The sequence below is a fragment of the Acanthaster planci genome, linkage group LG08, assembly GCF_054643075.1.
Source record: "Acanthaster planci isolate LZ-2023a linkage group LG08, COTS_SCS, whole genome shotgun sequence".
Lineage (NCBI taxonomy): Eukaryota > Metazoa > Echinodermata > Asteroidea > Valvatida > Acanthasteridae > Acanthaster > Acanthaster planci.
Genome location: NC_141784.1, coordinates 18,602,863 through 18,626,656, shown reverse-complemented (window position 1 = coordinate 18,626,656; position 23,794 = coordinate 18,602,863). Strand labels below are relative to the sequence as shown.

Below are 23,794 nucleotides of genomic sequence, written 5' to 3'. Positions count from 1 at the left end.
ATTGTTTCTTTGTTTAACTTGACTTGAACTAGTTAATGATTAACCAAAAAGTTGTCTTTGCCAACTGCATGTCAAGAGTCCAGTTTTACATAAAACAATATACATTGAGAAGTTATGTAAATGCGAGCACAATTAATTAAATTTAGCCATAACATATATTTAACAATTCTGAGTAACCAAGTACACCAGCTTGTAACTGTAAACCGTATCGAAAAGGTTGAAGAGGGGATTTTTAAAAAAACAAACTCAAATCTATTATGATGTTTTTCTTTTGCTCGCCAGACTCGTGGACCTTCTTGGGGGCCGGATGAAGGCTGTACTGATATTGCTTACTGCCGGAGCTTTCATTGGTTGTGTTTGGTGTGTCTTACTGTCAATGAGATACATCCCTTATAGTTTAGGTAAGTCATGGAGGACACCTCAAAAACGAAGTCTGTGCTGCTATTATTTCATTTGTGCAAGCAATTCCAGCGTTCCATGGTGATGCTGTTCGCATGCTTTACAGCTTTTTGTTCAACGATGTATGGCCAAAAATTATTCCTGGTCTGAAATTACCTGAGCAATTTGCAAAGCTCTGAAGACACTGATTGAATGAAATCTGTAGATTTCGGAAACACTTTGAGGGTTCCAGATGTGCACGTGAAATATTCTTTGCAGGAATAAAACATACACTTGGCACAGGCTCCCCAAATTAAATTTATTTCCGCCTCTAGAAGAGAATTGACCACCCTCTCAAGTCATAGCAACAAGTATTCCCGGTGTTTCATTTGTTGGCTTGTTGGCATTATCCTGTATTCAGTGAGTGTGTACATCGCCTGTATCATCATTGGTGTTTGCGTCAATGCCTCACCCCCTATCTTCTTCGAGATAACAGTGGAGGGCATGTACCCTGTCTCTGAGGGTAACACAACCATGGTGCTGACATACCTCAACAATGTGGCCGCGCTCATATTCCTGGCCTTGCCGCTTATTCCAAACATAGGTACGTTAACCTAAAATATCTGATGACAGCAGTCAGGAAGTGAGTGTTTAAATAGGTCTTCAGTTTATTCCTGTTATCTATTTAAATCTCAAGACGATGAGAAATCATGCATGAATATTTGATTTGATTTGAAGTCTGACTTTTGCGGGGTTTTAGGCTTACGCGCCATATATAAACCAGTCTTTATCCGTGGGTGACAGACAAACCGATGGCCCATCGATGGTCCATGTAGGGAAAGTAAAATAAAATGAGTACAATGTGTCTGACAAAATTCTCCATGCAGGGTTACAATATTCAATAGTCAATGTAATGTAAAGCACCGGGCATATTCATTAACGGTGACCGTTTTGTGCCTTATAGGTGTGATTTGGATGAACTGGCTTCTTCTTGGTGCAATTGCCGTGTGCATACCTCTTCTTATGATGTATAAGGAACACTACAATCGCTTAGACGAAGACAAGATGGAAAGCAGCATACAAAACTGATGAAAAGTGTTGTAGTCTTCCAAATAGTGTGGCCTTGTGCTTTCAAAGTCTTATTTGCAGCGGTGGTTTTGATATTTTACTTCCTTCTAAGCAGTACTGAGAGAGTTTGTTTATTGACTGTATAAACTGGTTCACTTTCAGTATTCAGGACAGTGTGACCTGTTGGTTTGAGCTTGTGGCTCCCAATAAGGTTTGAATTCAACTACTTGTCATGTTGTGTCCCTGGGCAAGCCACTTTACTCCTTGATGCCTTCTCCACTCCTCCCATAACTGGCTACACTGATTGGCTAAAGGGCAACCTGTAGCGGACTTACATCCCACATTTTTTAAGAACATTGTACATTCTAAAAGTTGCTTCGTTCCAAGGACACTTTGACAGGAGACAGAAATTGCCTTTTGGACAGTAATTTGGGTGCACTTTTCTGATATTTTGGTACTTGTTTAGTTACAAATGTGCAAATGTGGAGTAATTTCTAAGTAACCCGAGGCTTATGTTTTTGTTAACGGACTTTCAATGTATTCAGCATTAGTGGCGGTTTTTAGTCGTTGAAATCTTGCCATCATCTCACTAGTCACTGTAGACATGAATCTGCTAATGAGAGTAGAGCGGCTGTTAAAGCTTTCAGGCTCAACCATGTTTCACTTTGCTGGTAGAGTCGCCTTACGGTTTGCCAGCTCTGGTTCGAATCTCGCCCGACACCACAAGTGGGTTGAGTTAAAGTTGCTGTTGCATTTAACGAGTTTCTTCACCAGAATGAATTATGCCTCTTGTCTCTTGTTTTTCTGCCACCACAAGGGACAGAAAATTCGATTTCTTCCGCCTAGGTTCAGTAAACCTGACTTTTTTGTTTTCTTTTCTTTTGTATTTCTTTAATCTTTGCACGTTCCACAGAATTGTAAGAATTCCAAGAATAATGGCATAATGATTTTATATAATTATAAAAGCATTGTTGTTAAGCCCTCTGCCCGCCTGTGGCGCCCCACGCCAATCCTATTTGACCATTCTTAAGACCACATAGTATACGTACGGTGGATCGTAACGTTACCTTGGGTATCTACTCCTTTATTCCTATCGGTGACTTGCCAATCGGTTGCTTGTTACCCACTCACATGGTGGCCAGTCACTTTGATTCACGTGACTTTCTTCATTATTTTAATTGGTTAATAAAACATTGCCTCCATCACAACAATGGCGTAGGCAGATTTCACGCAGACCTCACTAAAATTACGTAGTTTATTCTAAGGTTGCCCAAAATGTATCGTTTTATTGAAACAGGGATTAGTACGGTGCTAATATCGATTTTCAAGTAAATAAAAATGAACCATTAAGTATACCTGGTTTATTCCTAAGCTTCCAAGTGGCTTCCAAGACCTTTAAAGCAGTTTCTGCAATTTCCGCAGTGTGAAATCCGGGCGTTTCGTGTCATTCAAATACTCTCCATATACATATAAACAAATATTCTACGTGTTTTTTGTATCTTTACGTCGCCATTGCAATCGATTCCCTACTAAAGGATTTCTGTGTGATTCAGTTTTCAATTCAGGTTTGACACACGTTTGATTATCACTGGTATATATCTATTAATACATTGATCGGCTGTCTTTCGAATATGTTTTTATCTTTAATGGGTCTGTGGAGAGAAGATGTGATCTTTATATTGTCAAACTTAAAAAAAAACATGAATTAAATTGCAATACATTTCTTTCTCGAGAAAACACTGCCGCGTCTTTTTTTGCTTTAGTGTACAATATCAACTTGTCCGTACATTCTAAGTAAAGACATGGAATACTCTTTGAAGATGAAAGGTGAGTTTGCACTTTAAGGGAGACAAAGAGTTGATACGAAACTCTTGATTTTTAATTATCGGAAAAAATATGTTAAAACAAGCAACGTAATCCAACTGAAGTGTGTTATATTCAAGATGTCACAGTTAACATGTTTTGAGGGCGCCCGGCAGTTTTAATGCTGAGAGTCATCTTAAAAGACTCGTATAATTACAACACTTCCTTCACTACACTTAGTTATATACCGTGTTCAAAAGTGAAACTAAAACGATTGTAATTTCAAGCCAAGTTTCACATTTCCATTTTACAAATTACTTTCCTTATCTGCTCGTTATGAGTCATGAAAGAAAATTTCCTGCATGTTTGCTTGTAGAAAGAAGCAGAACTCATCTTCAGACAAGACCCCCAAAAAGTAAAGTCTAGGGGGACATTTTTATTTAGCAATAAGCGGCAAAATTTGATGAGGTTGGAAATTATTTCAGAAACATGCCATGCCCAGCCAAAACCTCACTCGACACCTACTTGTGAGACCGTTTTGAGAGAAGTTAGCAAGTAGAGTCCTTTGGTGGCATAATGTGAATCTTTCATCTCTTATTTTATAACTTTATAGTTGCAATGAAAATTTCTTAGACACAATTTTTCTGCAACTTTGTACTCTTCTTCAATATGTGAGAACTCTTAACATTCCTATTTGGTTAAATGCACTGAAAAATGCACTTTTTAAAAATTGTAAAATTATCCATGCTTTCCTAAACAACTGAGGGCGCTGTTGCCATTGCGTCATCTAAGGAAGACATGGTTCAGAGCATAGGTTTTTTCTGTTCAAATTGTGAACCCAGAATTTACTGAAACACTTCTAAGAAAGGGCTGATGCCTGCTTATTGATCGAAGGTTCAACAGTGAGTTGTGAATGTGCACAATGTAACCGGTAAAAGGTTTCTCGCGATGAGATGCACCATGAGAAAAAAGGCGCTTGAAAACTTTTGTACCCATATTTTTAACGGAACGAAGCCCGGTTCTTTTCAGAACCCATCCCACTTCTTCCAAAAGTGGGTACAAGAAAGTTTTTAAACTTTAGCCGGTGTTATTACTGGAAGTAATGAAAACTCATCGTCGAGAGCTTAGCTCAATACTGATATTTCATCATTAAACCCATACTTTAAAAATATCTGCTTTTATTCATCTTTGGTGTCGAGATTCAGCCGTTTATAACGCTCTTTGTACATCAGGAGTAGTGGGACACAGAATACCACCGATCCAAGGAATACCCAATTCATCCACGTCACTCCTAGAACAACAGAAACATAAACCAGCCAAGCATGAATCAGTTACGCCTGCTTAGCCCGAGTTATATGACTCCAGCTTTCTCTCTTGAAGATGGAGAAATCTTCAATTATTCAAAGTCAAACAGTTGCCACAAATTTTACACACGAAAAATGAATGTTCAGTGAAATATTGTTCGTTAATTAATTACTAGGGTTCTGTACAGAAGTCAAGCATAACACCGCAGTGACAGAATATACCAGCGTGCACGCATGGCCTACTTGGTTCTGGTGTTCAACTCACGCGGAACGATATGTGAGTTAGGCCCGCCTAAAACTTTTAAGTTAAAAGTCGAACTTCTGCCGTGTCTGGCTCAGATAACGGCGCAAACTGAATTACACACGGCAACAGTTCGACGGTTGAAGCAGGCCTTAGAACCCCGAGGGTTCCCGCACGGCGCTTTAGTTCCCTGGGTAGGACACTTGACTACAATTATTCTCTCCCAGGAGGCAAGCGAAAAGCCATGCACTGTTCTCGAGCTGTTGCAGAAAAGTGATCTCATAGCCCAGGGAACAGGCACAACTGTTGTGAATGGCTGTGAGACTCATGGAATGAGTGGAATGGAATAAAGCAAATTTTTGTATACTATTTCCCCGAAATTTCCATCTGGTAGCTCTGCACCTTGTGCCCCAAGTCGTATCACTTAAGACACTTTGGTTGTGAACTGGTATCAAATTAACATACGCGACCAAAACGTCTGGTGCCTTCCCATATGGATGCCGCTGGTGTTAAATTTACACCAACGATTTTGCAGTGTTTCATCGTCATCTGAATTCTTACCTATGCCTTTTATCTGTGGCAGCAGCAAGAAGACGAGCACCACTGCGTTGTTGAGCCACGTCATGATCATCGTAATGGTCCCCTCCGAGACGGGATACATGCCCTCCACAGTGACTTCAAAATAGATGGGGATGGAGGCATTCACGAAGAAGCCAATGATGATACAGGAGATGTACAAACTCGCTACGTAATGGCAAAAAAATAATCCAAAGTAAACCAACGGTCACCAGCATCTATAAATCGGTCAATTTCCCCAAAGACTTTTTTTCAGAATTCTGTCCACCCGGAAACGTGAAAACCATGCATCAATACACATTTAATAAATTTCCTTGACGGAAACGTGAAACCCAAACACCACCCCACTGAAAGCTGGTGGCCGCGTAAGATGGTGGTGCCGCGCCCCCTTTGTGCCCCTGTAGTAAAATCCTATCTAGCTACGCCACTGGCCAGGAAAAGCGGTTTTACATAAGCACTAATCTTCCTGAAACTTTTGTCCTGATTATCACGTACTATACAACTTCGTAGCCATTTATAAACATGTTGTATCATAGAGAAAGGACACTTTGTACGTTCATGACGTTATCGGTCAACTGTGTCGTACACCTACATGTAGCGCTACCTTGTGGTAGCCATCTCGCAGGGTAGTTCTTTTGTTTCACAAGGAGGCCTGCTTTGTGCATATCCTATGGAACAAAAGCGTTGGCCTGCCAGATAGTAGCCTTGCAAACTCTTCATTAAACTTGAAGGATGAGATTTTGGAAGTATGGGCGGGACACAAGCCGTGCACTTACGTAAATTGAACGCGACGTACTGCATGGATAGCAAGACACACCAAACACAACTGCCTACCGACCCAATCATCATCAAGAGAAGAATCAACTTCATGCGACCGCCGAGGAAATCCACTAACCTGGCAACAACATATCGAAGGAAAACAGGTCTTTTCCGGTCATTTTTGTTAACCAATCAAACATGTGGGATACAACTAAATTTAACTAAAAGACATGCTGTATGTTAATTACATATCGATTGAATTGTTGAAAACATAGGATAAAGCCCGTTCATACGAGAAGCTACGTGGAAAATCTTCAGGAATATCTCCCAGCACCATCCCAAGAAAATGAGATATTTTTTTAAAAGCAAAGTCGGTAATTCAATCCCATTATTGAAATCGGTATGCCTTTTCCCGCCCGCCACATTCGCATTTTTGTTTAGGAAATGTATGGAAATGACTTGCACAAACAATACTACTGAACAGGTGTACATGTGCTGCACGTACGTGATGTTAAAGGGCTCAAGCAAAATGCTTGATAAAAATGTAATGGCATCACAAGCAAAATAGCGCCGGGTTCTGTACCTTGCAAAGATTAATCCGCCAGCAACTGCAGCTAGGTTTCCGATGAATCCAATCCATCCAACGGTATCCTATATCAACATGTCAACAAAAAGAACTTATATAAATGCATCATTTCACTGCCGGAATTCTGAATGGAATTGGCTGCTGTGCTATTTTAGAAAAAATACCAAACTCTAGAAGAAGTCACGGGGAAATGGGCAAAATTGAACTAGCCTGCTTAACGCCGAGGGACTTGTCAAAAATGGAGTCCAGCTGCGTACTCCATCCCGCGTACAAGCCCGTGCTGACACTGTAGGCCAAGGCGGGAATCCAGAACTGCGCGTTCCTATCAATTTTCAACCGGGAACAAGAAAATGCATTATTTTTTATTGTACAATGGACGGTACTGAGGGATCGTTGGACATTTCAAAGGATGTTACCATGTACAGTCTTTAAAAACATACCACTATTTCAGACTGGACGTCAACTACGTACAGTTTTGCACCGACAACCATCCATTTCTTTATTCTTGAACGAAGCGTGTTTTCGTGCATGGATGATTTCAAAGGCATATCAGCAAAAACTCCAAGTTCAATACAGTTTGCAAACATTTTGCCAGAGCAGTCACCTTACACTTTTTGATATAGGTCAGTACCATAGGGAAATGCCCCCAATATAAATAAAATCCTTTCACAAATTTCAAACTATACGATGAATCGAGAAAATGAAGTGTAAACTTATCGAAAGATGAACTGGTGTGTTCAATTACAGAACTCGCGTGTCATGTGAGGGGGAGTCCGTGTCAGGTGTAAATAGAAACAGGATTTTGCTTACCTTAGGAGGCTGATTGCTCCTGATAGGAAACTTTCTCGCTGCTCGCCGGCGGAGACGCTAGGCGGTGTCGGGGGTCTGTCCGGGAAATACAGCAAGGCTGCGATCACTAGAGCTGCCGCCAGTCCGCATTCTGTCCGAAGGAAGACAACTTCCTTGATTTATTTCTTATATTCATTCTGCTTTAATGACCTAAAATGTGCTACGGAATCGAACTTTACGGAAAATCCACTAAAGCCGATGACACAGGTTGGAGACAGTGGTAGCTGAACCACTGATCGCCTTATATGGTTATAGGCCTATACGAAACAAAATTAGAGTTCAACCGTAAGGTTGTGTGTCTTTCGTTTCCTGGTGGCCCATCTTTTAACACGGAAAGAATAGGGTGTTGTGGAAAAAGGGGAGTGGTTGCTCACCTATGTACAATAGGTTCATGATTTCGTTGAAGTGCTGGGTTCGACTCTCAGCCGTGATGTTATCAGCTCTGTAGTGGAAACAGTTAACTCAGATGCATAAACTGGAAAGTTTAAACGAAAAACCTGAAATAAAAATGTGTTTCTGCATCATGCCCGAACTAAATGTGAAATACAACGGCCTGTATAACACTCGTTCAGCATCTTCAGTTGTAGCAAGTCCCACAAAAAAATTATTCAGAATGATCGGCGTTTCCCGACACAGGCGCACATACCTTTTTTTCTTCAAAATTAATATTCGTGGCATAGTCTACATGTTCTTCGGCTCTAATTATGAGGAACACGTTGCTATTAACGGAAGAGGAAAACTTCCTGTAAAGTTTGCCATGATCTCCGTACCAGATCGAGAGATAAATGTATTGACGAGTGAAAAAAAACTGTATGCCAATTATACAGCAAAATGGTTATTACTATTTCCACTGTTTCATGACAATTATTGGCAGATTTTAATAAATTGCAACCTCTGCCGTTCGGGTTAGTGTGCCTTCTATATTCTTACTTACGCTCTTCAATTAATTCAACGACCCCCTTTACCGATTATCGCTCGATCTGCAGCATCATAAATGGGCAAAATGATGAACACGTTATCGATGCACACTAAGCCCTATAAAACATCAGGCACATTTGATGTGAAAAGCATTTTGTCAGCTAATAAACAAGATCAGCTGCACTTCTTACCTTTCTTTCTTTTTCTAACAATAGCAAAATATAGAAAAAAATTAAATGTAAAAAATGAGGCTCTCGTGCTCGATTGTTCTCAAAAATTTAACACCAATAAAGACACTTGTAAAAACAATCAACTGTCTCACGTGACAGACTTTGGCACGTCGGTGACGATGTTTGGACCAATCAGGAAGGAGCCGGCCAGGCCGAGGTAGCCCGCTGTGGAGGCAATCGCCGTGGATGTCGTACGCTGATGTGGCGGGAACCAGACTGCCGAGAGTTGCGTAGGAGCCGCTTGGAGAATAGGAGCTGACACGCCTACAAACACTTGGCCAACATTGGCCGTCCTAGAGGAAGAGACGAGTATATAGACAGATTCGCTGATGCCATCATGGGTACAGTCCACTGAAAACAGTGTAAAATCAGCACTGTTCAGGGCCCAATAACACGCATACCAACATCCCTGTCAGAAACACAAATGAAATTATTGTCTAACCCTAATCTTTCAATTTCTTTTCAATTTTTGGGGGGTTACCCAATTACATTTGTAATTATTCCCACAAAACAAAATCACCCCCAGAAAAGTGATTTTTTTGAAGTCCGATTACGACCATTTTTCAATCGTAGTTTTTAGCCATTCTGCTCTCATATGAAAGCTCAAAGACCCAGGGAGTTCATCCTGGCAGCGATTTGCACAATCTCACCATTTTGGGGGCCAAACAGTCTCCTTTTTCAAAAGATACATTAGCACTTTTAATGGTAATGAGCTGGCCAGAAATTCTCACTCGAATTAAAGTCTGCACCCTCATAGAGTCATACTGCAGTGTCCCCGCGTCACTCAGGCGCACGTGATTTTGGTTAGCAGTGCGCTCCCATTGGCTGATGAGGAAGCATTCAGTATCCGGTTCGTAACTGTGACGTCACTTCAGTTTAAGCCACGCCCACTGCACATGCACTGCACATAGAGTTGCACGCATTGATCGCCATTACCATGGAACCGTGGAACCGGAAGTTAATGCGCAACTCTAGCAATAGTTCAATGGGAGCCTGCAAATCGTGGCGCATCTGCCTTTGTGACGAAGTCACCTACGAACCGGATACATGTGCATATCTCTTTGGTTTACGCACGCGCGCGTGGCGGGACACCGCATTAATGGCTCCTGATTCTTGTCTCCAGATCGGTCTGTAAGATGTTGAAAGTAACGAACATCATCACACAGAATTGTTGTACCCCTCTGTCTTAACTGAGTGATGGGCCGTAGAGCGCTTCAATGTCAAAACATGGTTTCCTTGAACTTCAGTAGCCTAGTCAAGTAAGGCTTGAGGCATTACACGATACGAGCATTGTCAAAAATGGAGCATTATACACTATACGAGCATTTTGCAACTCCTTGGGGTTGCAACAAGGCTACTTCTTAACACTCAGAAATGAGTTTTGGTACATCATTCAAGCACAAGAAATCAAGTAGCGTTTGCAGGTTTGGATCACGGGCCGGGGTTTTGTTTTCAAAGGGAGATCGGGCGTTGCTAACACTTGTTGTGAAGGGTCTGTGCTTCGTGTTGAAATTAAAAAAAAAAAGAAGGGAAAGCAACAAGGGTGACATGCTCTAAACTCCCTCCACCGGGTATATCACTGAACTCTACCTCCTAGCACTATGTACCTACCATTTGATGTTATTGATGCCGACTGGTATGCAGCGGAATCCCATGCCAAAAAGAAAAAGCAAAGCACTGCACAGCACAGCAAAGCGTAGTCCTGTTGAGAGGCGGAAAATGACAAGGTACCAGACAAGATAAAGGAAACAACGGCAAACAAAACCATAAGCACTTCCAATATGACTCTGTTAAGCATTGGACAAAACTGACATCAGTTTAGGACCCGTCTTATTACGTTGGCGTTTCCTGAATCTCGTACATGTATATGTACATGGAAAGTACCGCCAAGTATAGGACTACACAGGCTACAATGTCAAAAAGTGTAACGCCCTCTGAGGCACCAACACGGCAGCCAAAACTAGATTATAGCAACCATATTGTACTTGATAGTGTTGAGGAGGCTTAATGTAGATTAAACTCCACCCTAACGTTATCTGATGCAGAAACAAGGAAATAACTATACACATGTATTGTGCAATATTAAAAGAAGGTTAAATATGTTTTCACAAATAAACAGCAAAAACCTGCGATCTGGCGTATTGTTACAATAATTGTATTTCCAAGTGACTGCAATTTTAATTAATCAGCTTGGTTGTATGCCAGTACGTTTGTACTACCACTTGGCTCTTTCGGGTTTCGTGCAAAAGCCCTGTCCTTTTCCCATCACTCAACCTGGCCCTATAAACTGAGGGTGAGCTCTACGGGGGTATTCAGTCCAATAAACAGGCCCAGTACTACCCTCGCCGACAAAAATCGCAGTTGTATATACTTCAGTTTCTCTTTCACTAGAAAAATATTGTGGCCCGTGCTACAAATAACACTGACCACGATCGAGAGCTTGTATTCCTATAAGAAACGAACATGGACGAAAATACACGCTTCTATTGTGTCATCGTGGGAAAATGTTGAGAAAAATGGCAAAGAGCTGTTAGAAAAATTCCAGAGTGATCATCTTTGATTGGCAAAATGATCCAATAGTGGCTTGTTCTACGGACCGAACACTGACTTCGAGGTACGGTTATATGGCGCTACCATAAGTCAGTTTTTGAGTGACCGTAAACGTTTAACTTATCGTAACGGTAGTTACTTAAAAATTACATTGACCATGAACTCCAAACTTTTTTTCTGTAATTATGACGCCTGAATTCATCCAAATTTCTCCATCCTATCTTTTCAGTCAATTTCAACAACATCTGCTGTTGGTTTTTATCGTCAGTTCGTAACGTCTCCTTCAATGCAAGAGCCTGGGCGCTGGAAGACAACTGTATCGTTCCAAAGCAATTATCACCGGACGCTGAAAAGAAAAAAGTGGATGATTTTGTGTCCATCGCTATGGCAACGAACGGCTCTGGCGACAGTGAACCGAGCTGAAGGGGGGTTGCAACAAGTCATCTGTAATTAGTTTCTGCGCGAAGCTGTTTACGCCTCATTGAGGCACTGATCGTCACTGAATGCATGGCTAACTTCAATTTAGCCACACAATGCTGGGCTTTTGGCATTGGAAGATAATTGCATCCAAGCTACCATTAATATTAGATAGCAAGATTGTCAGACTTTAAGGAAAAAAAGATAAAATATACAAGTGGCTCGCTTGGGTCCGTAGTTAATTTAACAAACAGCAATTGCGACAGAAAACCGAGCTAAAGGTTATTTTAAAAAAATTAAAATGTTTTTGGTGTTTAGCCGGATAAGATGGACGATGATCAGCACTTGATGTTTCCTGGCTTCATTTATTTCCCACAAACATCACCATCATCTTTCTAGCATGTTAATTGCAGCCTCAGTTTATATCTGTGTCCTCCAGAAAGTTCAGGCGCATCCGAAGCCTGCCTTAATTTCAATTAACGATTTATTTCACCAACAACACTTTCCATAAGATCCAGTCAAAAGATCACGGAAATGTGTGTCGTCTCGTCAATGCCGCATAGTGTCCGAATTAATATGACCGGCCAGCAGGCCCAGATGAAGTTAACAAAATCGTCCGACAAAATCGCCCACATTTAGTTTTGGTATAATGCCTACTTCTGGACCATTTCAACACCCCTTGTTGATGATGGTTCAAGTTTTGGCCCAAATTCCAAACATGCATTACAGGTTATTACAACAGGTGTCTGTCAACGATGTTGGCATTACTTGGAAATACCTTACAGCGGGGATTTATTATGGCTTAGAGAGCGTGGCAATTCATCGCATCTATCCGTCACGATTCCACGTCACCTTTCAAGATTCAAACTTCACAGTTATACACATTTAGGTCTTGATACAGGGAAGGCCAAAACTAAAATGTTAAATGTTCCTGAGGGTTAACAGTTAAGCATTGCAAGTTTCTTGTGTTTTGCTTTTCGTCCTCGTTGTTTGTGGCTATTAATGGCATTATATGTATATGATATTGAATACAGAATCATTGTCTTTGTGTATTAAAAAGCCAACAGCGTACTGATTGGATGCCGTAGGCCTATATAAATGGATGACAGTAGTAGCTGCCTTCAGAATTCTAGACTTCGCTCTAGGCATACCCATCTACATTCTGCTCCGTCGTTCCTCGCCCGGCAAAGATGATGCTGTGCAATGCCATAAGTGTAGTGTGCCTGTCAGTGGTCATCACGGCAGAAAGAGGCGAGGCATCCTGCCCAGAACCCATTGGCTGCTGCCCACCGCTGTTCGTCCGGGTTGGCAGTGCCTGCTACCGCGTTGCTTCGGTGATGGGGTATCCATGGACGTGGGCCAAGAACCAGGCGGCTTGCCGAGCCTTGGGCGCTGAGATCGCAGCTCCTCGAAATCAGCGGGAAAACGCGCTGCTCACAACCATGGAGCCTTACAATTTGGACTCTTGGATTGGTTGCCGGGATGAAGATGATGATAAAGAGTGGGATTGCGAGGGACAAGAAAAGAGTGACGAGTATAGGAATTGGGAGCCCTTTCAGCCTTGGGATGAGCTCTTTGCTCAATATTCCTTGCCGTACTACACGTGTGCGGCCTATACAGGCGTTTGGCGGTCCCAGTCGCCTGGGCAATGGTATGGGGTTGATTGTAGTGGTAATTTTCGGGCGGTGTGTGTGCGTCGTCTGAGGGGGCCCCGCCGGTGGTGCTTCGCTCCCAATACCAACCCGCAGTTTACTAATTGGTGTGTCGTCGACCGTGTCATCAGAGAGTTTGTTTCCCAGACCGTCGCCGCCTGCACCTCAGCTTGCATCACGGAGCCGGGCTGCCGCTCCGTCAATGTCAAGATCACCGAGCAAGGGCGGAAACTGTGTGAGCTCAACAACGCCACGACATTTGATGACGGCGCCGAGTTTCAAATCGTCAACTCCGGCTGCACATATTACTCCGAGCACTTCTCTGCGTGCATGGACTGAAACGTGACTGTAGCGCCATCACGCTGTGACACTGGTATAATTATATTAAAGATTGCCTCTAGCCTGTGTTAGGCCACTTCAGCTTACAGTCATGGCATTTCTGTGATTACCAAGGAAAATACGTCCTTGCTTCCTGTTGATATTAATTCCATCAAAATGTATGGCATATGAAGACGTCAAAACTTAAGTATTTAAAAGTATTTAGATTTTAAAAAAGAGGTCTTTTTGTAGTCATCTTCAAAACCGTGATTTGTCTCCAAAATGACCATAATATTTGTCTGATAAAAACTGAAGAAAAGATCCTCCACGATTCAACCTTAGCATCTGTTGCAGAGACTGGCTGTTATACCTCCTTGTTGCCGTTGACCAATAACGGAAGAGTCACCTTCAAAGGAGACATCGTTGCTGGCCCAGCAAGTAGTTTCGAGAACTCACAAAGCGTGCGTATATAATTTATTTCCTTACTGTTAAACTGGAATCAAGTGATATGTGAGACAAAGAAAAATTTCAACCCCGTGACTTGTGTGGAAAGACTTTTGGGTTGTTCAACATAAATTGTCCGCATGGGATAACGATTTAATATAGTTCGATAAATCCTAATGAAAGGCAGTCTCACTCAACCACGTGTTGAGTAATGCAAAGGCGGCAAACATCACACTGTACGCACTATTCACCAATGTACGCTGTAAATTTAAAAAGTCCTATTGTACGCACTATTCACCAATGTACGCTGTAAATCTAAAAAGTCCTATTGTACGCACTGTTCACCAATGTACGCTGTAAATTTAAAAAGTCCTTAGACTTCTTGTCATTTTAAAGATAAAATTCACATTCTGCGAAAACAATGATGTTTCATAACGAAATTCCCAAGTTTATTTCAGCACATTTGTACCTAAAATCCAGGGAATCCATCTTCTCCATATTTTCTCTGATAACGATGGAGTGAATTCCGCGTCAAGCCTTCCGGGTCTTTTTTATTGCATTTCAACTGGCACCAATCGTTTCAAAAATCGGACATGTCGTTCTTGAGAACCCATCCTTTCCCGACAAAGTTCAGCCAAAAATATAACATACTGTTCGTATTAACGTGCTTAAAGAACATTAACGGGGATGAGGCTGTGAAGTTCAAAATAATCGTTGCAAAACCACATATCAGACCGAATTTGACCCTCACAGATGTACTTATTATTTCTTAACATGGATGTCAAATTTCAAAAAAAAGATCGAGCATTAATTATCATAGCCGAGTTGGTGAGGGGGTGTTTGTGTCTCCAGGATGTAAAACGTCCGAATCAGGCCGCCCAATGGACAGGTTCCCCAGCCCATCCCTTTTGGACTATTGTGCCCTAGGCTATACATACCAATTTTCTCTACAATGTTGGATAAATAGCTATGGCCCTTTTCCAATACTCGACTTGGGCTCCGTCTCAGGCTTCGTTTCCAAAACCAATCCCCGATTGTGGCCTGAAGCCTTTAAATTAAATTGGATTACTGTAATTTCTGGCTCTCTTGCATCTTATTTGATGTTTTGTGGCACTATCAGACTAATTACTGCGCTTACAGCTTCAAAGTCAGCTAGTTAAAAACAGGTGAAGCCTGAGACGGAGCCGAAGTTGAGTATTGGAAAACGGCCCATGTAATCAGGAAAACAAGCTATCAGCATCATTATCGGAGAATCCTTGTTACTTGAAAAAAAATGGATTACGGGGACCAATTTTGCTTCTGTACCGCATGCAACAAAAGGTAGGACCAATTGTCGCATGAAAACAGAAGAAAGTATATTATGCAGAGACTGGGACATGGCTACAGTATGCCTTCAACAAAACCACCGGAGAGAGATATCCCCTTTCTCCGGCACCACCATCCCTTATACATCAGGACAGCAGTGCTGAATTACCGGTACAAATTATTAAAGCATAACATGAACACTCCAAACAAAAACACAATCACACCAACATGTTATGTTTTTTCATTTTGCTCCTTGATTAGCAGCGTTGTGACTAACGTGTTAGAATCGATGAGCTACTATATCAAATTCAGTCGCGCGTCTGAATTACTTGATGACTAGAAAAGAAAAATACACATCAGTCTGGGGGAAAGTGGGGAAGCAGCTACCTGGCGGCTTTCATAGATTTAGACGCAAACTCGTTATCAATGCACTGATAGATGGGTCATTCTATAAATTTGTACTTTAAAGTCCAAGTTTTTCCTGACCTGATTACATCTGGGGTATGACTTTTGTAAGTTTTGAACCATTGTTGTATTTGGGTCTATCACAAGTCCCAAAGAATTCTTTTGTCATTGTTCACCCTGTTACTTAGTTATGACTGGCCTTGTGAAGGGACTTGTGAAAGGAGTTGTGATTGACTCGACTCTAAAACCGTTTTGAACAAATTCTTGAATCTCCAAGAAATGAATTAGCGCAAAATTACTAGCAAACAAATTCATAGTTTGAAGTCAATTCCAATGATGTATCTCTTATCAAATTATACAGGCCTGGTGTAACAGGGACGGAAAAATGTCACGCGTTGGACCTCAAACTTACAGAATGACCCACATACTAATTCGGACGCACACGATTATTAATTCACTGACCTTTGACTTTGAGTATATATGAGAAGACGAATCCCGTCACAACATACGTAATTGGGCCCCAGTTGATGCACAGATCGAGGTCCGCTTGAGTCCATCGTAGGACGACTTCAGCTGAAGCGAACAGGGAAATAAAGTAATGGAAAATAGCACTGTATAGGCAGATTGCCATGGGTGTGCCTTTGGGCCATTTTCAAAATGTTTGATATTACATTGTATTTGCCTATACTTTGGTGGCTTCACATGCACCTTTGTATGTACGTACTCAGACCGCCTCAAGCCCAAAGCGCATTTGAGAGAGTTCATTGAAATTATACAGACAAAGAACGGACTACAACTGTACATAGGCCTACTATATGGCCAATGCCCTTTCCTTTTCATTTAAAGGGTTACATAAATAGAAAACATTAAGTTCGTGTGAAGTATTTCAAAATAACAACAAAAACGTAACCATTTCAAAGACGACATAAATTTAATGTTTACCCCATTAATTTTGACCGCAAAATGAATAAAAAGATTTCCCCGCCGATATAAATTCCCCTTTGGGCCGTTCGCGCTCCCGGCCAGGCTGATACAGTGCACATGTACATAGCGCACAGTACACGCAGTGTCGCACGCAATAGACCACGTTGTGTTTGAGGTAGTTTGGCCAACGGGGCAAACACTGTATGTTCAGTTCAAGAAATACGTTACGCGTCCTCGCCCATTCGAATCGAAAAATCTCCACTTTTTCGTCGTTCTCCGACTTAAACCACGTCCCTCCTCACTATTATTGTCCATATTGTACAAAGACCAAAAAGGCTTTACTGGTGCTTTGAGAGAGTTGAGATAAATTCCATCATTTGTCCAGCTAGCGTTGGCCAGCTATGACATTTGCATGTACATAAAAGCATCATTCCTGTCACAAGCCGTTGAGTAACTCCTCGGCTGGCGGGTAACTATTTTTTCATCGACAAGCACACATGCTTTATTACACGAAGTTGTGGACATCATCAGTGTATCACACGGCACACACTGTCTTACGGTCCAAGTGGATTTATATCTACATGTATGTCTTAGTTGCAAAAATAGGCCCTATGCTAAAGGCTATCGATATGACTATACAGAGCTGGGGATCTTTTACACCATCAAGCAAGTTTCTCGAGTGACGGATTTGAGAACTACAGCTCACTTTCTCTTCAAATGAAGATTACGTTTACAACCTTGGAAGTACATGCTTGCTCTTTGAAATTCACAAGTCACCAAAGGAAATTCTTCCGTTTGGAATATACATGCATTTGGAATATCATCTCATTCATCTGGGAAGTATCATAGGTAAGTTTCTAAACGATTAATCTGTTTTGCAAAATTGTACATGAATTGCGATTGTTGAAGTTGTTTTTGAAATTTGTTTAATAACAGAGAAAGAGTTAAAACTGAGGTTTGACCGAAAGTAAACTGGCTAAATGTGAATTTTAAAATAAATACACAAAGAAACATGGAAACAAATAATAAAAATTGTACGTAACCATTAGAATATAAACCTAAATTGAAATGAGGAAAAAGATGAAATCAAACTAAAATGGAAGGGGTATGTAACAATGAGGAGACACATTGAAAACATCACATTAAAGTGCAACGTACGGAGCGGTTCACTTTAATTGAAAATCTAATCTCAACAGAAAAGTTACCGCGTCAAATTTAAATTTGAGTGTTGACCATACTGAAAGTCTAAAACAATCTGCTTTATTTTTGAGAGTGTTTTTCACCGCGTTTGACGATGCAATTTAATGTCACAAGTGCGTTTTCTTTGTCTATCAAGTCAAGTTTGATCTATCAGTTTTTGAAGAATGTCCAAACTGTACATCCTTAAGAATAATCGACACTTTCTGAATAGGGTGACGTCACAAGAAAGGTTTAAACGGTAGGACTGTGTCTTTTATTTTTCTACCTTGAACTGAGACAGTGTTTGCCTGTCGGCCAAGGTACATCAAACACAACGTGGTCGATTGTGTGCGATTCTGTATGTACTGTGCGCTATGTACATGTACTCTGTACATGCATCGTTCTGGCGATGACGTCATCCACTCAGCCTGGCCGGGAGCGTGAACGGCCAAGAGGGGATTTTTTGAGGGCGGGGAAACGCAGGATCTTTGTATTCATTTTGCGGTCAAAATTAATGAGGTAAACATTAGATTTATGTCGTTTTTTGAAATGGTTACGTATTTATTGTTATTTTTGAAATACTTCACGCAAGCTAAATGTTTTCTATTTCTATAACCCTTCAAACGCATCCCTATTTGGGCCAGGGCTCCACTTCAGGATGATAACAGCTAAACTTTAACTGGCAATGAAGGAAACGCGCAGCACTGTGGGTATCTTACTGCCCTGATCCACGAGCACGTTGAACTCCTATTCAAGCGTTGTCCGCACATGGCAGTGCTGACCGCCCACCCCTCCTCCATTTACCAGTCAAATAATATCAATCCAGTGAGAACTCAAAGAGTCGTGGTTAATACCATTACAGTCGGTTCATTCTCGACGTCCATTTGGGTGTGGCATTCTTGTTTGCGTCCGCGGCTAGAATGAACTGGGCCTTTAACGTATCGCTATAAACTGAGCCGATTAGACGCCATATCTGCGGTGGCATTGACCCCCGCGTGCATTTGGCAAATCGCGACACCCTATTGGTCAAAGACGCATGTAACGCGCGCGTACCACCTGTCCACGAGCATTATGCCATCGCAGTAATGACATCGAATGTTGGTTGTCGGATTATCACTATATCATGTCACGCGAATTAAACAATTAAACAAAACTAACAAGGTGAAATATCTTACTAGTATCTGCTATAGGACCCCAAGTGTTCCAAGCAGCAGCCTGCAAGACGAAGAGAAGGGAGAACACAGCTAGGATGTACCAGCGCCTAGCGTAGGCCACATAATGCTCGTGCGGCGGGTGATCGTGATCGCCGTCTAATCTCTTGCGTAGGCTGTGGTCCGAGTCCAGTGGCCGGATGGGACCTGGGGAATCGGCGTTGGTCATGACGCATACGGGAGCGTTGATGGGCACGGGAGGGCAATCCACCCCCTTTTCCTGAGCGTAGGAGAGAAGCGGCTTGGTGTCGGACTGCCGTCCCCAATCTTCCGTCATGTCGAGGTATTTCTGTCGACAAAAAGGAGATCAGTTCAAACCTCACTTGAAGCCCCACAACTCGAGATCTTGGGGATCATCATTCACAAATGATCTCAGGTAGGATAATCATGTAGCTGATCTGATACGGTGTCTGGGCTTCACGGGCTTGGCTCACTGCGGGCCTATTTACAGGCAGACGTACAATAGCGAAAACGTTGACGGCAAGCGACATACCGCGAGATATTTAAAGTCTTAGAGCACCTCTAAGGAAAACATGTTTTCTCTGATTTTATATGTTCAAATAAATATGGAAGCATCCAAATCGAATGCAGAGTCATCTGTCTTCAGAGCGCAACTATGCCAAGATGCGAATTCTGAATGTAGATTGCGTCATTCTAAAAACAGAGAAAATGGGGGAAACCTTCGCCTTGTATTCGCGGTGGATAATTCCCTGGTGGACGCCAAAGAATAGCCAAAAGTTTATCCACTTCGAACATTGGGCGAGGGTTCCCTCGTGCTTTTTAACATTCACTCATTATACGAATACCCACCAAAAACACTCAAAATTAAATAGTTATCACGCAATATCAACCCGGTTCGTAAGTGACATCGTCACAAAAGCGGACGCGCTACGATTTGCAGGCTCCCATTGGACCGGGATAATCGCTGAAGTTGCGAGTTAACTTTTGGTTCCATAGTTCTATGTAAACGGCCACCAATGCAGTGTGCAGTGCATGTGCAGTGGGCGTGGTTTCAACTAAAGTGACGTCACACTTATGAACTGGATACAGATTCATGATGAAGAAACGACGAATGCGCTGCGCAGTTTCTTTGGGGAAAAAAATAGTCCTAGTTACTGAACAAAGCAATGCCGCTTCAGTGTAGTACGTCCCACACAGGAAGCCACTTGAGTTTGACATTTCTGTCCCATTTCTATCGTAGAAAAATACAGTGCTCTCCGACTTACATTTGTCATGTACATGAACATAAGACCCTTTCCAGCGTATGCATGTCATGTCTTGCACCACGAACAAAAGAATATCCATCAGAGAAGACTGTTCAAAAATACTCCTGCCTGGCCGTTTTTTTGTTTGTTTGTTGGGGTTTTTTTTTTTTTTTTGTTTTGCTATCAGCATTATGATTGTTACTCTGACAGAACTATTTGAAAATCGAAATTAGAAATTTAGCTTGACGATGTTCGAGAATGAAATTTAAGTGTGGCCTATCATTCAAGCGAATATGTTTAATGTGTTAACATAACTGGTGAGCTTATGATAGCAATAAAACTTAGTTTTAGAAAATACGAAGAAAAAAGTGGGAAGTGGACTTTCACAAACCATCAGTAAGATCTACTATCTTGCCTAACTGCACTCACCAGAAGATTGCAGATATAAACCCTGTTAGCTATAGTATTAAATCCTCCCGAAGTACCTGAAATTTCTTTTGTTCAACGAACATTATGATCTGAAACCAATTCGAATTCATTCTAAACGGATGCGAAAGTAGAAACGTGCCGCCCATTTTGATGGTCACTTCCGCCGTTGGTTTTACGTGTGACCTCTTGTTGATGCTGAGCTTAACCTCGTGTTGATATCCGAGACTTTACAAAAGGCACGCAGTGCTCGCTACGACGCTGTATTTATGGACACGGTTAAAAAAATTTCGAGTTGCGAGCTGTGATTCACACGTCGTATGTGTGAGATATTCGTCGCACGCACGGCCTGGAAGATGTACGTACATACGTACTTACGTACGTACGAGTTGTGATTCATATGAGTCGTCAGTTCGGAAATATAAGTCGTACGTACAACACATAAGTGGTGCGTGTGAGTGAGTTAGCTTAAGGAGAAGAGAATTTCCAACATGTCCCCGATTCTTTGGATAATGCATTTTCTTAATCTAAAACGACTTCAAAGTATGGGGTATTAAATTACATTTTTTAAAGCCCCTCTCAAAATATGAAGTGACCGATGGAAACCAAGGAAAAGGCCTGACAACCAGAACATGACACTTTGGGGAGCAGCATGGTGCCCGGTATGGTCGCCCTGGAGGGACACCACCAATCGCCAATACTGAGGTTAATATTTGCGACCAAATATGTGACCCACTCTTCGGTCCTTCCAGGGCCACCATAGCCCAGCCTTCTTGTACGAAAAATGCTTGTACCATTTTCTTGGCACCGTACTTCTGCCTCTAAAAGACTGGTGCCCAGAAAATGGTACAAGTACATACAACTTTTGTATTTATAATTTTAAGTACTTTTCCCTTGATTTCCATGGATTATTTCATATTTTGAGAGGGGCTGCTCAAAATATGTAGTTTAACCCCGCCCCCCTTAAGGCTTCAACTGCTGCATCACATTTAACCCACGTCAACCACATGGAACAATTAGCAGCAAAGAGAAATTCCGATGAAATATTCAATGCGCGCATGCGCAGCATCTGAAAGGGAAATGAAAGGCGGAACCGCGGAGTGGGATTTCAATTTCCGAATCTGAGATGTCGTATCGTTTTCCACATTTAAGTCAACCCATCAAGAAGACAGGGAATAACTCAACCACTTCCTTTAATTGCGCACGTACATGCCTGCATTTTGAATATTCATTCTTTTGGATATTGGAGAAATGTCCGAATTCCGGGGGCAGGTTCTGTATCTGTCGAACAGAAATGAAGATTTGGGTAGGCCATGAATAGTTCAAGGTTGAACGGTGGTTGCTAGTTCAGTGACAGGCACAAAGTACATAAACAATTCCCTAGATTCAAATTTACAATAGCCATTTACGAGTTAAATTTGAATATCTGGTACAATGAGTTTTTAAATTCGTGTGAACATAACAATTTGAATTCTCTAGACTAAAACACTGTTGCAAGACCTCATAATTCGAGGCAAGCTTTTCAAGTTGCTATGAAAGACACTTTGCAACAATACACTGTTCTCAATGATAAGAAGGGCACAAAGGAGCCAGTCCATTCCAGAGATGGTGGTCACTATGCAAAAGCTTGCCCCGAATCACGAGGTATAGCAACAGTGTCTTTAGTCTGGGGAATTCAAATTGTTACGTTTATGTGCCAGCAGATAACACAGAGTACCAGATTTTATTCAAATTTACTCGCAAATTAAAGCACACTGCGTTAAACATGATTCCTCTTCCTGAAGATATTCCGACGTTATGTTGAACTCAAATCTCTGCCGTTTCCCTGCATGCTCAATGATTAGACATTCGATTCAAGGCCATACACAAGTATGTTTATGACCATGCACAAAAAATGCACGAACGGACATTTATGGCAACATAGTATGCGCTTGCGAATTGCATTATGAGGATGTCGCGGCGGGAGAGAAACGATAGGCTATAATATTACCGGGAGACTGAAGTATGTAAGTGTACATTATTGTACATGCATATAGACATGCGGACATCCTTGTAATGGTTTCTGAAGTTTAGTTTGGGCATAGAGCTAGCCTGTATGGGTGATTCACCTAGGCTGACAGTTCCGTGAATGGAACGGAGATTCTCGGACCAAGTACATCAGATGATCAGATGTAGGGTCTTGCACGTGACAAAGGGCTGTTTTCTATAAATCGCATTATAAATAACGGGTCCACGATCTCTTTCCAACATGAGATCAAAGCCAGCAGCATGATTTTTGACTGCCGAACATAATATTGTGCCATTACACAGCAAAGAGCAACCCAACCGGAAAGGGATCTGCTTCGGCTCGTAGAGCGGAACGTGAACGAATGCGTTTTATACATACATGTATGGGGCGCCACAGGACCAAAATTAATATTTTACAAAACGAACGTTCCAAAAAAAAAACAAGGCTCAAAAAAAGTGAAGAACGTAAGTGAAAAACGAAGAACAGAAAATGGAAGCAGAGCTCTAAAACCTGCTTTGCGAACAACATTTGCGAAACAAACGATGAAAACCTCAAACGATCAGAAACAGGAAAAGATCAAAGGACAAAATTAAACGGTAAAAGGACAGAAATAAATAGTAAAAACACAAAACCGAACGATCAAAAATAAACAACGTCGAACTTCTTTTTGTACTGATTTACCTTCTTTTTAAGGCATGACGATATGCACGGGATAGTACATGTACGTAATTCCATCTTCCAGGAAATAACATGTCTCCAACCGAACGTACACAGTTTTAGTCACGCAAGTCAACATAACAACATACAGAGAAACTTACCCAATATTCCACAATGTAATATAACTCGCAAGATAGACGCAATTAGGAGGAAGGAACGAAGTTAGCTCCGAAAACTTGAGCCCTGCGCAAAACGAGCAATACACTCAATCATTTGGGTTTATTTAACCCTCAATCACAATTCGCCTCTTGAACGACAAGCGCGTGACACTCCACGGGCTATACAATCGTATAGGCGGTCGACCCAACTGGACTGTTGAAC

At 41.7% G+C, this 23,794-nt stretch overlaps 3 protein-coding genes across 4 annotated transcripts in view; 2 read left to right on the top strand and 1 right to left on the bottom strand.

Moving 5' to 3' along the window:
• The window catches only part of LOC110984545 (solute carrier family 49 member 4 homolog), an 11,256-nt gene extending 8,073 nt beyond the window's left edge, over window positions 1–3,183 (top strand). The window contains exons 9-11 of the mRNA XM_022244834.2: window positions 283–401; window positions 800–982; window positions 1,343–3,183. Coding sequence (XP_022100526.2) covers window positions 283–401; window positions 800–982; window positions 1,343–1,467 — 427 coding nt within the window. The 3' untranslated portion in view covers window positions 1,468–3,183. The remainder of the gene's footprint in view (window positions 1–282; window positions 402–799; window positions 983–1,342) is intronic.
• On the bottom strand, window positions 2,505–23,794 carry LOC110984549 (solute carrier family 49 member 4-like). 2 transcript variants are annotated; one of them, XM_087139667.1, is made up of 12 exons: window positions 23,575–23,794; window positions 19,082–19,406; window positions 16,266–16,376; window positions 10,324–10,414; window positions 8,814–9,005; window positions 7,939–8,006; window positions 7,526–7,655; window positions 6,926–7,037; window positions 6,713–6,780; window positions 6,147–6,265; window positions 5,356–5,538; window positions 2,505–4,540 (listed from the first exon to the last, which is right to left on the bottom strand). In XM_087139667.1, the coding sequence occupies exons 2-12, from the start codon at window positions 19,392–19,394 to the stop codon at window positions 4,428–4,430; spliced, it is 1,500 nt and encodes a 499-aa protein (XP_086995793.1). In that variant the 5' UTR covers window positions 19,395–19,406; window positions 23,575–23,794; the 3' UTR covers window positions 2,505–4,427. The 2 variants fall into 2 exon arrangements, with proteins under 2 accessions (XP_086995793.1, XP_022100532.2); XM_022244840.2 differs by having other exon boundaries at window positions 8,805–9,005; window positions 23,575–23,792.
• On the top strand, window positions 9,067–15,607 carry LOC147798453 (uncharacterized). The gene is made up of 2 exons (XM_087139668.1): window positions 9,067–9,971; window positions 11,492–15,607. The coding sequence occupies exon 2, from the start codon at window positions 12,870–12,872 to the stop codon at window positions 13,668–13,670; it is 801 nt and encodes a 266-aa protein (XP_086995794.1). The 5' UTR covers window positions 9,067–9,971; window positions 11,492–12,869; the 3' UTR covers window positions 13,671–15,607.

What these genes read in the sequence shown, in the direction of transcription:
- LOC110984549 (XM_022244840.2), bottom strand. Translation starts at nt 19,394, where the DNA reads ATGACGGAAGATTGGGGACGGCAGTCCGACACCAAGCCGCTTCTCTCC. An exon ending in GGGTCCTATAGCAGATACTA is followed by an intron (nt 16,377 to 19,081) that starts GTAAGATATTTC and finishes TGTTCGCTTCAG; the next exon opens with CTGAAGTCGTCCTACGATGG. An exon ending in GGAGCAATCAGCCTCCTAAG is followed by an intron (nt 7,038 to 7,525) that starts GTAAGCAAAATC and finishes GAAAATTGATAG; the next exon opens with GAACGCGCAGTTCTGGATTC.
- LOC147798453 (XM_087139668.1), top strand. Translation starts at nt 12,870, where the DNA reads ATGATGCTGTGCAATGCCATAAGTGTAGTGTGCCTGTCAGTGGTCATC.